This window comes from Xenopus tropicalis, chromosome 5, assembly GCF_000004195.4.
Source record: "Xenopus tropicalis strain Nigerian chromosome 5, UCB_Xtro_10.0, whole genome shotgun sequence".
In the NCBI taxonomy this organism is placed as follows: domain Eukaryota; kingdom Metazoa; phylum Chordata; class Amphibia; order Anura; family Pipidae; genus Xenopus; species Xenopus tropicalis.
The window spans coordinates 14,833,741-14,850,398 of record NC_030681.2 but is presented as its reverse complement, the minus strand read 5'-3'; the positions used below and the strand labels follow the sequence as shown (position 1 = coordinate 14,850,398).

The window sequence follows — 16,658 nt, the reverse complement described above, 5'->3', positions numbered from 1 at the left end:
TTAGTCAGTGACTTTATGTCTCATATGCCCCCCTCAAGTCACTGATTGGTTACTGACTGCGCCATCTGACTGTTAAGAGAGCTGTAAAGCAGGAAGTAGAGTTCTGGCTATTATGTTAGACATCTGCCCACTCCAGCCTTTATAGACGGCATTTTTGCCTAACTAACTATATTGAAGACAATTTTTCTGTCTATTTTACCCGTTTTCATTTTTAGACTGAACTGTTCTTTTAAAAACTGTATGGGTCTGATTTTTACTGTTTGGGGCCCATACCTGTGGCAATATTAGCTGCTGGCTTGGCCCGTTGGAGTCAGCAACTTATTTAATGCTTTACCCAAAGATGGCGCAGATATCAACCAAAGGAGGGATAGAAATTCTTAGGAATCCTATGGAGACAAACTGCTCCAAGGTATAGTTGATATAAACACAGTAAGTAATTATAGTTAGTTTATGTGACAATATTGATGGTTGCTGGTTTGATCATGTCGGCAGCCTTTTTAGAAGCGCTACTTTGCAAGGACTTATCTCTGCGTATTAATATAGTCAACACAATAGAAACAGGTCACTATCACTTTAATAAACTCTCCGGCGAGTAACTTACTAATGTACTATAGGCCCCGTGTTAAGGTGCATTATACAACTTTTCTTCCAGATGTCTCAGAAGCCGACATCAGGCTCGGGGGTCAGATCAAAGCTCCAATTGGCTGCAGCATTATTTGATCTCAGCCTATCAGGACTTTTGTCCACCCTGAAAGGGCAACATCAACTTCACATAACATTAATAACCTATTAATGAGAGGAGTCAGCCACATTATAACAACTTTGCCCCCTTTGCAACTTATCAGCCTAAGCAGCCTAATGGCAAAGTTGCTGGGAATGTACTGCCACAGGCTGGCCACCCTAGGTGTAAACTAAATGGCATAGCGATCAAAGGGACAAAAGGTCCAGTTTCAGGGTTGTCCAACTAGGGACCTTTCAAAGCTGTTGCTAACTACTAGAGTCACAAGAAATGCAATCAAAAAGGCCATGTAAGTGTAGTGCAGTGGATTATATGCTGAATATATAGTGTATATCTGCAACCAATAGGATGGAACCCTACCTGTAATAGACATGTGTGACCGTGGGTTGCCTGTAGCCCAGAATCCAGGTTTGGATGTCCATAGGGTGGGCATTGGGGTATCCAATGGTGGCATCTATCACCCATTGCAGGCCTTTTTGTTTTCTTTCTGGAAAAAAAAAAAAACAGTTGAGAGTTAAAAATCTTAAATTCTAAACAAAATATATTTCCCATATTTCAGCTCTCTGGGTTTAATTAAAGGGATGGTTCACCTTCAGGTTAATCTTTAATACATTATAGAACAGCCTATTCTTAGCAAGTTTTAATTTGATCTTCATTATTTATCTTTAATAGTTTTTGAATAATCTGCCTTTCTCTTCTGACTCTTTCCAGCTTTCAAATGGGGGGTCGCTGACCCCGGCAGCCAGAAACTATTGCTCTGTGAGGCTACAATTGTTTTGTTATTGTTACTTTTTATACTTATCTTTCTATGCATGCCCTTCGCTATTCCTGTTTCTTTTCCAAACCTGGTTGCTAGGTTAAATTGGACCCTAGCAACCAGACAGCTCCTGAAATTCCAAACTGGAGAGCTGCTGAACAAAAAGCGAAATCATTCAAGAACTTCAAATAATAAGAAATGAAGACTAATTGCAAAAAAAGTTTATTTGACGGTAACAACCCCCTTACTGGGAATATAATATAATATAATATATATAGGCAGAAGAGAGAATATTTGTGGCCACAGGCAGGACTGGAGGTCAATGAGTCTAACTGCTCCAATAGGAGCCAATATGGGCATTTATAGTCTGGCATTGCCGAAATGAAAAACACTGCCAACTGTAGGGCAAATACCGCCCACCTAGTTAAAGAACGTTCTCCATGGACAGATGTAGGTCCGCAACTATTTCTTTGATGCCAACATATCCTGGTAAGGCATGAAATGCTAGCCCCATAGATTCTTAATACAAGATACCAGGCTTTATAACTAGGTGCTTGGCACAGCTGCCAGACACAAGTAGTTATTGCAAACATCGGGCAATTATCCTTAGTTTTAAAAGCCACACAATTATCCCGTCCCCAATCAATCAGCATCCCGCCATTCTCCTGTAGGCAAACACAGCCCTGTGGGCTTTCCCTATGGAACATCCTCAAAGCTTATTTTTCAGCTACTTAAGTACTGAACGAGCAATTGAAATGTAAGGCATTAAGCCCAGGGCATTAATATTTCAGCAAAAAGGACCGGTTGGAAAGGGTTTTCATTTTGGCTCAGCGCTCTTCATTAACCTAACAGACAATGGAAACCCAAACATTTCTATTGAATTAACATTTAATCCTTCCGGGCCCCTCGCAGAGCCATTGCGCCAGCCTGGGTTTTATCAGATGTTCCCGGGTAATGATCTTGTAAAGTGCAAAAACACTATTTGATCTGTGTCATTTAGTGGAACAGCTACATAGCCTGTGCCAGTTGGACTCTGACATTTCCTCTTCTGTTATCCTCGCTACAATATAATGCCAATTTCACTGTATTTACTTAAGGAGCAGATTTAAGAAAAGAAAGGGAAATGCTGTACATTATGTTTTGGGCTTTGGGAAGATCTGTGCCCCCGAAGATGCCCCCAGTAGCCCCCCCATCTTATTTTCTGCTGATTGCACATGTTCTGTGCTGCTGAGTTTAGGGACCCACTCACACTATACTGTGTATACAGAATATAAATGTCACAAAATAACCTGAGCTTAGGGACCCACTCACTATATACTGTATATACAGAATATAAATGTCACAGTATAACCTGAGCTTAGGGACCCACTCACACTATACTGTATATACAGAATATAAATGGCACAGTATAACCTGAGCTTAGGGACCCACTCACACTATACTGTATATACAGAATATAAATGGCACAGTATAACCTGAGCTTAGGGACCCACTCACACTATACTGTGTATACAGAATATAAATGTCACAATATAAGGCCAATTAGTAATTAATACAGATACCAGTTCAATCAGCACCACATTTTAATCATCAGCCCAGTAGCATCAGCTTATGTGACAGGCCAACCTCATTTTCTGCTTGATAATTTGCAAGGACCCCTAAGCTCAGCTTCTGAATGGCTGCCCAGGGCCCACTGAGCATGTGCAGTGCCACTGACACTTTCCAAGATGGTGGCCCCCCCGTGACAGGTTTGGATCATTGCTGGTATTTAGATGCTGAATCTTTAGGCTTGTGCAGGAAGTACAGTATATAAAATATGGCATTTTAGCCATATTCATTTTTAGTGTTTAGTTCTTCTTTAAGTCAGGGAACGGATCCAAGGGAAGCTCATGTTTTTAACAGGGTGATATGGGAAACGGAGCACTCTTATCTCATTTAGCTCAGTTTTATAAACTCTCCAGTTGATAATATCTACACACCTGCAATTTTGTATTGAGACACTTCCTGGCTCATTTGCTGTTTCGTAACCATTTCTAAGTGCTGCGGTTTTGTTTGCTCTCTACAACCCAATCCTTCTAAGCTTATTCACTTTAGTTGTAGTCATACTGAAAAAATGTATCCTTTATACAGTGAGGCACCTACCAAACACAAAGAAATGCCAACCTATAATGCCCCAACTACGGAACCGAAATCATTATATTCCTGCCAACACTTGGCTATTTAGGCGGATTTATAATGGTATATATATATATATATATATATATATATATATATATATATATATATATAATGGTATTATTCCAAGGTATTATTCTGTTATCCAAAATGCTTGCGACCTGGGGTTTTTGGATAAGGAGTCTTTCTGTATTTTGGATAACCATATCTTAACGTTGGCACAGACGGACTGCGTGCGGGATCAGAATTATTGTCCAGATAATTATTTATTATTCGATCGGACATGTTAGAAACACGGTCTGATAACTAATCTGCGCATGTATTGTGTATCGGCCCATATCCTTGGGGGCACCTACAATGGGAGTCACTTTCGTACGATTGGTGCTGCCAACTATTTCATGTTCAGAACATCCTACAATTTAAGTGTGAATATTAGTTTTAGATTGTCTCATTTAAACCTACGATCAATATCCGAACGTTTGTCGGAAGACCTGTATGGCCAGCTTTAGTTAAACATTAAATAAACCCAACAGGATTGTTTTGCCTACAATAAAGATTAATTATAGATTAGGTAGAATGAAATACAAGTGTTTTACAGAGAAAAAAGGAAATTATTTTTAAAAGTTAGAATTATTTGCATAAAATAGAGTCTATGGGAGATGGCCTTCCCGTAATTTGGAGCTTTCTGGATAACGGATCCCATACCTGTACAGTATTTTCTCTACTGGAATCTATAATTAGCTAGTACTGCTGATTCACAGATCTTGAACCTGTGCAGGTAATGACCGGATGGCTGCATATTGGATACAACTTTCCATAAGGGCAACCTTTTCTGCTTTTGCTATAACTACAACATTTCTTTGGAAAAAAAAACATTTAAGTGGTTTCCATTGCGATATTGATGCTATAAATCCTATCTACTAGTCAGGGCAAAGTCACTTTCTGTCACTTATAGGGATGCCACTCGTCTAGTTTTGACCCCAACAGTTTTCCAAATCAAGGAAACCAGGCAGGACTCTCCTGGACTGACACAGGGTTCGGCCAATCACACCACAGTTGTGCTTAGCTGCAGTCAGTGCCATATGCCTAATCTGTGCCTTTTCAGAAACCTTTGATTTCAAACCACTGATTTAATTAATAACTACAGAATATGATAATTGTGATACTGCCCTCTCGACTGCACTATGTAAAAGAACTGTTAAGCTCCAGTCCTTGGAGGCCATAATAACTTTACTTTTCTGTATAATTACCTTATATATAGGATATATCACACATTATATATATATATTTTTTTTAGTATTCTATGTAATAGATGCACTACAAAATTACTCATTCCATCTACTATGTGAGCACAATAAGATGTGCCCACATTGAACAAAAATACATATAACTGAACCGCAATTTTTCTGCCCATTCCCAAAGGATTCCACATAACGCAATCTCTTACCTTTTACCTCTGTGTTTCCTGCTGTAGGGGTTCCATTTTCCTGCTGAGCAAGCAGTGTATTCAATATGACTTGTGTAGCTCCCAGTCTCGGGAGGGTAACATGGGTCAGATGCGGGAGGCTATTTTTCTTGGCGTACAACTGACTGGTTTCCCTTCGTTTCCTGAGAAAGCCTCCTTCTGGGAACAAAATGATCCACTTACGATCCCGGCTTCTGTAGTACTTCTCAAGATGGTCTTTCAGTAACACGAGCTGTTGATCACGGTAGGCTTTGCCCTGCAATCGGATCCAAGAATAATTAGGGGATAACTAAGGAAAGATCTTCTATCTCTCAACGTTACACACACCTTGAACATCAAGGTCTCTCCTATGGATGTAACCACCAGGCACGTGCCCAATTCCCTTGGAACCAGAACAAATTAAGTTATAAGGAAGCTCAATGTATGGCATGCCCCAAAAAATATATGTATTTATAAGTATTTTACTGTCTGGCCATGGTTAATGGGCAAGGGCAGGAACTGTATTTTGAAAGCTCTCTCTGGATTTAGCACATGGACACAGTTAGCCACTTTGTTAGCTGAAATAAAGCAAATCACAGTATCCAGGGCTAATTAAATGCTTAACCTGGCTATAAGAAAATTAGACTAGAGCCTAGCGTTTCTTCTTCAACTAAATAGTCTATGGGAGAAGTCCCAACCTAGGGGTGTGGCAAGTCTGAAGAACAATTACGTGAGATGTTTGTAGACACATTATTCCTGCATTATCAGCTTGAAGGCCACTTAGGGCAAGATTTGTGGACAACACTGTTCATCTTTGCTACATGTGTTTTGATGCAGTAAATAACAATGGCTCCATCTGTATCATCACTAAGCAATGACATTTAAGAAGACAAACAAACCAGGTGAACATAAAATGCCATTAGAACAGGGATCCCCAAACCTTTTTTTACCCCTGAGCCACACTGAAACATAAAAAGGGTTGGGGAGCAACACAAGCATGAAAAATATTCTTAGGGTGCCAAATAATAACCATGATTGATTGGCTGTCAATCCTATCCTTTATGTGGACTGTCAAGACTACAGGAGGCTCTGCTTGGCAGTACCCGTTTTTTTATGCAACCCAAACTTGCCTCCAAGCCAGGAATTAAAATATAAACACTTGTGTTAAGGTCACTGGGAGCAACATCCAAGGGGTTGGGGAGCAACATGTTGCTCAGGAGCCACTGGTTGGGGATCACTGCATTAGAAGTCAGACCAGCCAATCAGAACTACAGGACCACTATAGATCATGAAGCCAACACAGATGCCAGAAACCTAGCTTCAGAAATATAGACTACAATGTTTTGGTATTAAAAAGAACCCTAAAACCTTTCAGTGTAGTAGCCCTGCTTTAGATTAACGCTCCCCTTTAAAACTAATCATGTACTATTTTTTATAAATCCAGTTACAAACACAACAGTCCTGGATAGTTTATTTGTGCTTTGATTTCCATACAGTCGCCTGCAGACATTTATTTATTGTGACATCTGCTGATAGGGGTTCCACCGCCAAGAATCCCGATCTGGATTTTCTCTGGCAGCACAAGAGAGAGATCAGATCCCATAAACGCCTGTAATTAATCATGAGGGAGTCTCTAAGTAAGTTTGTGCTATGTACCATTTGGAGGAAAACACATCTATTACATATTTCATTCCCTCTGAAGCGTTTCTAGGCAGGCGATGGCCAAGGACATTTGTTTTCCTCCAAGATTATTTGCTTCTAAGTTTGTAATTAGTGTAGCGTTACGGATCTGAAAATATCCTTCAAGCGTAATTATATTAATTATGCAAAATTCCCAAAAGCTTAGGGCCAGAAATATGCTGATAATGGATGGGGGTTGAATACATTTTCAAGTGCCACAAGGAGTCCAGCAGAGCATTGTAGGGAAATATTTTGTCACTCTTAGGGCAATGGCACATGTAGGGTCTCATAAGTGCTACAGAGAAGCAGAGACTAAAAAGCAGGGAGTTGCTGCTTCTCGTGGATAGAGTTGTGTGTAGCCTACTGGCCATTGTCAGATTTACTGGTAAAAAAAAAAAGAAACCCCTGTATGTATTAACACTTGAATGTAAGTAAAGGCTCAGCTAGATGGGGGTTTCTCCCGTGCCAGTTTCCCTCTGCTTCTTTGAGTTTTTTTGTGGGTCAGGTTAGGCCTTCTTATAGATATACAGTGGAGGAAATAATTATTTGACCCCTCACTGATTTTGTAAGTTTGTCCAATGACAAAGAAATGAAAAGTCTCAGAACAGTATCATTTCAATGGTAGGTTTATTTTAACAGTGGCAGATAGCACATCAAAAGGAAAATCGAAAAAATAACTTTAAATAAAAGATAGCAACTGATTTGCATTTCATTGAGTGAAATAAGTTTTTGAACCCTCTAACAAAAAAGGACTTAATACTTAGTGGAAAAACCCTTGTTTGCAAGCACAGAGGTCAAACGTTTCTTGTAATTGATGACCAAGTTTGCGCACATTTTAGGAGGAATGTTGGTCCACTCCTCTTTGCAGATCATCTCTAAATCCCTAAGGTTTCGAGGCTGTCTCTGTGCAACTCTGAGCTTGAGCTCCCTCCATAGGTTTTCTATTGGATTAAGGTCCGGAGACTGACTAGGCCACTCCATGACCTTAATGTGCTTCTTCTTGAGCCACTCCTTTGTTGCCTTTGCTGTATGTTTTGGGTCATTGTCGTGCTGGAACACCCATCCACGACCCATTTTCAGTTTCCTGGCAGAGGGAAGGAGGTTGTCGTTCAGGATTTCACGATACATGGCTCCGTCCATTTTCCCGTTAATGCGAATAAGTTGTCCTGTGCCCTTAGCAGAAAAACACCCCCAAAGCAAAATGTTTCCACCCCCATGCTTGACGGTGGGGACGGTGTTTTGGGGGTCATAGGCAGCATTTTTCTTCCTCCAAACACAGCAAGTTGAGTTAATGCCAAAGAGCTCTATTTTGGTCTCATCAGACCACAGCACCTTCTCCCAGTCACTCACAGAATCATACAGGTGTTCATTGGCAAACTTCAGACGGGCCTGCACATGTGCCTTCTTGAGCAGGGGGACCTTGCGAGCCCTGCAGGATTTTAATCCATTGCGGTGTAATGTGTTTCCAATGGTTTTCTTGGTGACTGTGGTCCCTGCTAATTTGAGGTCATTAACTAACTCCTCCCGTGTAGTTCTAGGATGCTTTTTCACCTTTCTCAGAATCATTGACACCCCACGAGGTGAGATCTTGCGTGGAGCCCCAAAGCGAGGTCGATTGATGGTCATTTTGTGCTCCTTCCATTTTCGAACAATCGCACCAACAGTTGTCACCTTCTCTCCCAGCTTCTTGCTAATGGTTTTGTAGCCCATTCCAGCCTTGTGCAGGTCTACAATTTTGTCTCTGACATCCTTGGACAGCTCTTTGGTCTTTCCCATGTTGGAGAGTTTGGAGTCTGCTTAATTGATTGATTCTGTGGACAGGTGTCTTTTATACAGGTGACTAGTTAAGACAGGTGTCCTTAATGAGGTTGACTAATTGAGTAGAAGTGTCTAACCACTCTGTGGGAGCCAGAACTCTTAATGGTTGGTAGGGGTTCAAAAACTTATTTCACTCAATGAAATGCAAATCATAGTAACATAGTAACATAGTAACATAGTAAGTTGGGTTGAAAAAAGACATACGTCCATCAAGTTCAACCATAATGCCTATACCTAACCTGCCTAACTACAAGTTGATCCAGAGGAAGGCAAAAAACCCCATCTGAAGCCTCTCTAATTTGCCTCAGAGGGGAAAAAATTCCTTCCTGACTCCAAGATGGCAATCGGACCAGTCCCTGTATCAACTTGTACTAAGAGCTATCTCCCATAACCGTGTATTCCCTCACTTGCTAAGAATCCATCCAGCCCCTTCTTAAAGCTATATAATGTATCAGCCAGTACGACTGATTCGGGGAGGGAATTCCACAACCTCACAGCTCTCACTGTAAAAAATCCTTTCCGAATATTTAAATGGAACCTCCCTTCTTCTAAACGGAGTGGGTGCCCTCGTGTCCGTTGGAAGGACCTACTGGTAAATAAAATCAGTTGCTATCTTTTATTTAAAGTTATTTTTTCGATTTTCCTTTTGATGTGCTATCTGCCACTGTTAAAATAAACCTACCATTGAAATGATACTGTTCTGAGACTTTTCATTTCTTTGTCATTGGACAAACTTACAAAATCAGTGAGGGGTCAAATAATTATTTCCTCCACTGTATAGTAATTGGCCAAAAGTATCCAGACACAATATCTCATTCCCAGCCAAGGGTATTAATATGAGGTTACATAGTTACATAGGGTTGAAAAAAGACCATCAAGTTCAACCCATCCAAGTAAACCCAGCACACACAACCCACACCTACCAATCTATACACTCACATACATAAACTATATATACAACCATTAATACTGGCTGTAGATATTAGTATCACAATAGCCTTGGATATTGGTTGGCCCTCCCTTTGTTGCCAAAACAAAACAAAAAGGAAGGCATTCCAGTAGACGTTGGAGCATTGCTGGAGGAATCAGATTCCATTCCGACACAAGAGCGTTAGTGATTTTGGGCACAGATGTTGAGGATCATCCTGGCTCACACTTGGCACCCAATTCAACCCACTAGGGTTAAGATCAGACCAGCCAGGTCTCCTGTATCACTCCTATATCAGCAAAAACATTCTGTACAGACTTTGCTTTGTGCATGGGTCATTATTGTGCTAAAATAGAAGAAAGTCTTTCCCAAACTGCTGCCACAGTGGGAATCACAGAATTGTCAAGAATGTCACAGTGCGCTTAGCCTTAACGGTTGTTTTAAATGAAACCAGGGTCCCTAACTGAAACCACGGAAACCAGACCAAGACCATTATTCCACTTCCACCAATCTTCACCATCATGTATTTAATCAGGGAATTTTCATCTGGCATCTGCCACACCCAAGCTTTTCCATCCGACTGCCAGATTACAAAATGGCATTTTGCACTCCAGAGGACAAATTTCCGATGCAGTCACGCTGCCCTTTAAACCACTCCTGCAGACACATGGTGATATTGGGTTTGATCCCATAAAAACCTACAGATAGTTCTGGTGCTTCTGGAGATTTGGAACTCAGCAGTGAGTGTTCCAACTCAGAAACATGTCATTTTAGATGGTGTGTCTACATACTTTTGGCTAAAAATGTGTCCAGATGCTGTCATTCACATAGGGAATTATAACACTATATACACTAACAAGACAACTGATGTCACATTTGTTATTAGGGGAATGGCCAATGAAAAAGGGCTGATATAAAATATAAAAACAATTTTCTATGTGCCGAATAGGCTGTAGGTTCTCAATAGGTATAGAATCAAGGACAAGTAAATTCTACTTATTTATATTATGATAAGAACACTTACAAACAGGGTTCCTTTAAGGGTGAAGACACACGGAGCTACTAGTAGCAGCTACTTGTCACGGCTAATGAAACAGACAATGCTGATCATTTACTGATAACTGTCTCTACGTGTGTTTTAGCAGAGGCACTTCTTAGTATTGTCTATGGTTTAGTAGCCGTGAAAAAGTAGCTGCTACTAGTAGCTCAGTGTGTCTTCACCATTAAGGGGGAAGACACACAGAGCTACTAAGTAGCAGCTACTTGTCACTGCTACTACATTTCAGAAAATACCCTGCTAAAACACACGTAGAGACAATTATCAGTAAATGACCAGCATTGTCTATTTTAGTAGCCACGACAAGTAGCTGCTACTAGTAGCTCTGTGTGTCTTCACCCTAAGGGCTCTGGCACACGGGGGAGATTAGTCGCCCGCGATAAAACTCATTGTTCGCGGGCGACTAATCTCCACCGTGTGCCAGAGCCCTTACAAGCAAAGTCTGGCTGGTTGCTGCTACTGTTCTAGATTTAAGTATATAAGGTTACACACACAGACCACAGCAAGAACTTACATTTTCTTTAAATAGATAGTTACAAGTTTCCGGTTTTACAGGAACATGTCACAATGCCAATACAAACCTTCCCAGCCCTAACGGCTGCTTACAAAGGTGCCCCCATTTTCCTCTGCCTCCTGTAGCCCTTGGTTACTAGACTGTGTAAGTCACCGACACAGCTTCAAGCAGAGCGGCCATGCGAGTGACATTGGCCTTGGGCAGCAGGGTGAAGTCCCATTAGGCTGAAATAAAGTTTGAGTTTGTCCTTCAGCCTACATTTGTCTGCTCTGAAGCAGTGTTAGTGACTGACACAGGGTAGATATCAGGAGCTGGGGAGGCACAGAAATGTAAAGGGGTCAGTTGCAAGGAGTGATTAGCGCTGGGCAGGTTAATATAGACATTATGATACATTCCTGTTTAAACCTGGAAAGTGTCACTAGTCCCTTAAGAAGAGACATTTGACCACATATCAACAGCAAACATTTTTAATGAAGCTCAACATGAAGCTATGGCTGGGTGTTACACTCTGTGTATCCTTACCTGTCGAATAAAGAAATCGCCGTGTACTAGTGACACAATACCAAAATTTGTATATTTAAATATATGGTCCATAAGCCACATCATCTGTCGTACAACCTGCAACAGAGAAAGAAATGTCACTAGTATGTATTCGGGAAGCTCCCAACAAGTTGAGCTAATACAAGTGAAGTACCTGCCTTTAAGTTAATGATAGAATTACAAAAATACCTTTACTTTCCACTTACACACGAGGGGGTCATTTATAACCGCAAGTGCAACTACATCCATGCAGATTTTCTCAGTCAGTTGCACGTAAAGCTAGTGCTGGGCGGTATGACCAAAAATTTATATCACGGTATTTTTCAAAATTATATCGGTATCACGGTATTTGACGGTATTTTTTTTTCCCCATGCATGATTAGGTGACCACCCCAAACACCCGCCACCCGCACCCCCCCGCCACCCCAAACACCCCCCCATCCGCACGCAGCCCCCCCACCCCCCCATCCGCACGCACCCCCCCATCCGCACGCAACCCCCCCACCCCCCCCATCCGCACGCACCCCCCCACCCCAAACACCCCCCCACCCCAAACACCCCCCCATCCGCACGCACCCCCCCACCCCAAACACCCCCCCATCCGCACACACCCCCCCCCCACCCCACCCCAAACACCCCCCCATCCCCTTCACATAAATATAACCCCCCACCCCACCCCATCCCACCCTCCCCCAAACACAACCCCATCCCCTTCACATAAGTATAACCCACCCCCACCCCAAACACCCCCCCATCCCCTTCACATAAATATAACCCCCCCCCCACACAACCCCATCCCCTTCACATAAAATATAATTACTGGCCAGGCACCCCCCAACAGCTCACATTGGTATCCGACTCTGAATGCGTCCTAGCGATGGCGCTTTTGTAGAGTGTGCGCGCTGACGTCACGTGCGCGCTGACGTCACGTGCGCGCTGACGTCACGTGCGCACCCGGAAGTATTCAGCACACCGGTATGTAGAAAATTCATATCGGTTTCAAAAAAAAAACCGGTGATCGGTTTTTACCGGTATACCGCCCAGCACTACGTAAAGCCCCATTTATTAAAAGTACTTTGCACTTCCCTATAGTTGCCCTTGCACCCCCTGCCTTCCTCTTCTTCCAAATCGAGGGCTGCTGCACCTATTGACGCAAGGGAACCCTCGAGCTGCAGCCACCAAATTGGCCAGTAGCCCCAGGGTTCCTAGAGGAACCTTGGGAACCACCCCCCCCTATGCTCAAGTGGTGTGACTATACGGGTAGTATGCCACAATGGGTACAGTTAAAACCGTGTTTCCCAATAGGTAAAATGGTTTATTTGTGCCTTACATATAGCAATGAGCTGTATGGCCAATAGATTGTCCAGGCCTGAGAGACAGAGGATACAGGGAGGTAAGAGCAGAAATATAGAGAGGAGCAGAGATATGTAGTTGTGAAATGTGAATATTATACAGGTATGGGAGCTGTTATCCAGAACCTGGTTTCTGGAACTGGAACCTGAGGTTTTCCGGATAAGGGATCTTTCCATAATTTGAATCTTCATACCTTAAGTCAACTAAAAAATCATGGATTGTTTTGCCTCCGATAAGGATTAATTATAGTTGCAATCAAGTACAAGGTACTGTTTAACAGAGAAAAGGGAAATCCTTTTTAAAAAATAGAATTATTTGCTTTTAATGGTGTCTATAGGAGAGGGCCTTCGGAACTTTATGGATAATAGGTTTCCTGATAAAGAGTCCCATATATGTACTGTGAATAATAAAAGGAAAGAAATCTGCGCTACTTATTCTCTTCTGCCAGGGCCGCGCTATCTGCCAGGGCTGCGCTACTTATTCTCTTCTGCTGGGGGTCTCGCTACTTATTTTCTTCTGCTGGGGTTGAGCTACAAATCTGCCACCAAATCTGTGAGCCCCCGGCAGCTCCTGCTGTGTGTACCACCAGGCTGTACATTTGTCACTTTATGGCAGGTCTCTTTCACCGATGCCAAGTCCCATTTAACTGATAAGAACAGACATGCACTCTCTCAGCAGGCTGGAGGAAATGGGTTTGTGTGTGTCGGCCAAAGCTAACCCCACGCTGTGCCAATACAAATACACAAAAAAGTGCAATGTGCAATATATTTGTTCTGCAGAGAGAATTGAACCCACACACACACACACAAATGGGTTTGGACTGGTGCTTTACCAATATATCATGGCCACAGTGTAAAGCGATTGGGTAAAGCACCATTCCAAATGTTTTCGTGTGTGCAGCTCCTAATTTTCTCTACAAAGCCGATTTGATATCCTGCCGGGTATCTATTAGGCAACTGCACCCCTACCCAAACACGTTGCCAAACGACAGAATATACTCTGATTTCTTCTTTACCCTGCCAATGCCAGCTGCTGATAGATGAGCAGTGATTTCAGAACATATTTCAACATTTTATTGGCACTATAAAAAAAAATCAATATATTAAGGTGAACTTAACCTTTCCATGTGTGCAAGTGCCTCCTCCAACGTTTTAACTGGATTCTGAGAAGATTGAATAAATTCCCAGCCCAGCCGCGTGTGTGTGTGTGTGTGACACTGCTGCATTTATTGCCAGTGACCTTTAAAGTGCACATTGTCATAAAAAGGGGCTCCAAAACCTATTTTTTTTCATGAAGTAATAAATGGCTTCTAGAGTGCGGCCTTTCCCTGCCTAACCACAAAAGGCACTCAGACAGCTGATTCACTTGTTATGCCTCGGCCTGTATTAGCTCTTCCTCATATATCTTCCAATATACTGCATTGATTCTGCATTTCAGTGTATTGTCTTTACTGTGATGCCAATAGCTTACGATACATAATATGGCTAATTAGTAACGCAAGGATTCTGATTATAAAGCAAACAATGCAGTATACGAGTTTAAAGGGGAACTGATGCTGTGACAAACAGTCACCCAAATACACTACATTTTCCCAGGAGCAGTAACCCACAGCCAACCAACAGGAAGCATTTACAGGTCGCCTGTCTAAAAGCTTACATATTATTGGTTGCTACAGGTTACTGCCCGAGGCAAACATAATGCCTGGTATTTGATATGGGGGAATAGCCTTAATTTTGTTCCTTGCAATATGAAATACAGGTATAGGATCCCTTATGCGGAAACCCGTTATCCAGAAAGTTCTGAATAATGGAAAAGGGCATCTCCCATAGACTCCATTATAAGCAAATAATTCTAATTTTTAAAAATGATTTCCTATTTCTCTGTAATAATAAAACAGTACCTGTACTTGATCCCAACTAAGATATAATTACCCCTTATTGGGGCAGAACAGCCCTATTGGGTTTATTTAATGGTTAAATTATTCCCTTTTCTCTGTAATAATAAAACAGTACCTGTACTTGATCCCAACTAAGATATAATTACCCCTTATTGGGGGCAGAACAGTCCTATTGGTTTAAATGATGTGTAAATGATTTTTTAGTAGACTTAAGGTATAAAGATCCAAATTACGGAAAGATCCCTTATCCGGAAAGCCCCAGGTCCCGAGCATTCTGGATAACAGGTCCTGTACCTGTATAAAAATGTATTAGTGAGCTCCCTAAACAAACAGCTCAGTTACAGGGTGCAAAGGGTAAAATATTCAAGATGTTTCCTGTTTTGAGGACCCTGTGCCTCAAAGGAGTCCCTTGGTAGAAGTAAAAAATAACATCAAGCTGGGAGCTGTATGCCAAACCCAAATTACTAGGCGTATTCCTACCCACCCATTGCACAGCTAAACTGAGTTAATGGCGGCCTTGCTGCTCAGAAGTTAGTGCAATGATAAATGTATTGGGAAACCCCCGATGCCTTCCTAACAATCAGAAAGGTGGTTTATAGCCCAACAGAGAGAATGTGCTACGAACCTTCGGCCAGCCCTTTGTGCCCATAGGGGATTTATAGCTAAAATGCAAGCTGTTCTTACAGAGCTTTCATAAATGAACAAAGCTACTTGAGATATTTGCAATGTTCCCTTTGTAGCATTTGCATTGGGGGCACCTATAGGAAGGATTCACACAGGAAGGATATTCCTTGGAAAGAGTGCACGTTATTGGTGAATAGACAGATGTTCCCACAGAGGCCCAAACTTCCCCCACCAGCCCAATAAATAGTGACTGTCTATGGCATCTTACAGCAGCCCCTCTGGCATTTGCCAAAATCTACAGATTGCCAGTCCGGGCCTACAAGCATCCCATGACTACTAAAAACTTAATTATCATAGGACAAGGGCAAAATGCTAGGCAGATCTTCCCAAGCAGAGGGGCACATGGGATCAGGGGCAGAGGGTGCCAAACACAGCTCTTAAGGAGGACATTTTAGCTCCCAAAAAGAGGGTTTTTTTTTTTTTTTTTTTTTAAAGAAATTTACTTTGTAGTTGTTGTTTAAAGGAAAACTATACCCCCAGAATGAATACTTAATCAACAGATTTATATTATGTTAAGTGACCTATTAAAGAATCTCGCCAAACTGGAATATATATATCCGTAAATATTGTCCTTTTACATCCTTTCCCTTGAGCCGCCATTTAGTGCTGGGCTGTGTGCTCCCTCAGAGATCAGCTGACAGGAAGTAATGCAGCTCTGACTGTAACAGGAAGTAGTGTGGGAGCAAAAGGCAGAACTCTGTCCATTCATTGGCTGATGGGGCCTAGCATGTATGTGTGCCTTGGATTGTTTGTGTGCACTGTGACTCCTATGATCCCAGGAGGCGGCCCTTAATTCTTAAAATGGCAGTTTTCTATTTAGGATTACCCAATGGCACATACTACTAAAAAAAAGTATATTTATATGAAAATGGTTTATTTAGATGAAGCAGGGTTTTACATATGAGCTGGTTTATGCAATATATTCTTCTTTGTTAGAGGGTATAAAGTTTTGCTTTAAAGGAAAGTAAAAACTAAATAAGCTTTATCAGAAAGGTCTATGTAAATACAGCCATAAGCACTCAGAGCTGTTCTTCAGTGTCAGACTTCCTTCTCTCAGAAAAATCCTTCAGGG

General features: G+C 41.8%; 1 protein-coding gene across 1 annotated transcript in view; it reads right to left on the bottom strand.

Moving 5' to 3' along the window:
* The window catches only part of lpgat1 (lysophosphatidylglycerol acyltransferase 1), a 69,560-nt gene that overhangs the window by 19,677 nt on the left and 33,225 nt on the right, over nucleotides 1-16,658 (bottom strand). The window contains exons 4-6 of the mRNA XM_018094115.2: nucleotides 11,635-11,730; nucleotides 5,119-5,392; nucleotides 1,100-1,226 (exon numbers count right to left, since the gene is read on the bottom strand). Coding sequence (XP_017949604.1) covers nucleotides 1,100-1,226; nucleotides 5,119-5,392; nucleotides 11,635-11,730 — 497 coding nt within the window. The remainder of the gene's footprint in view (nucleotides 1-1,099; nucleotides 1,227-5,118; nucleotides 5,393-11,634; nucleotides 11,731-16,658) is intronic.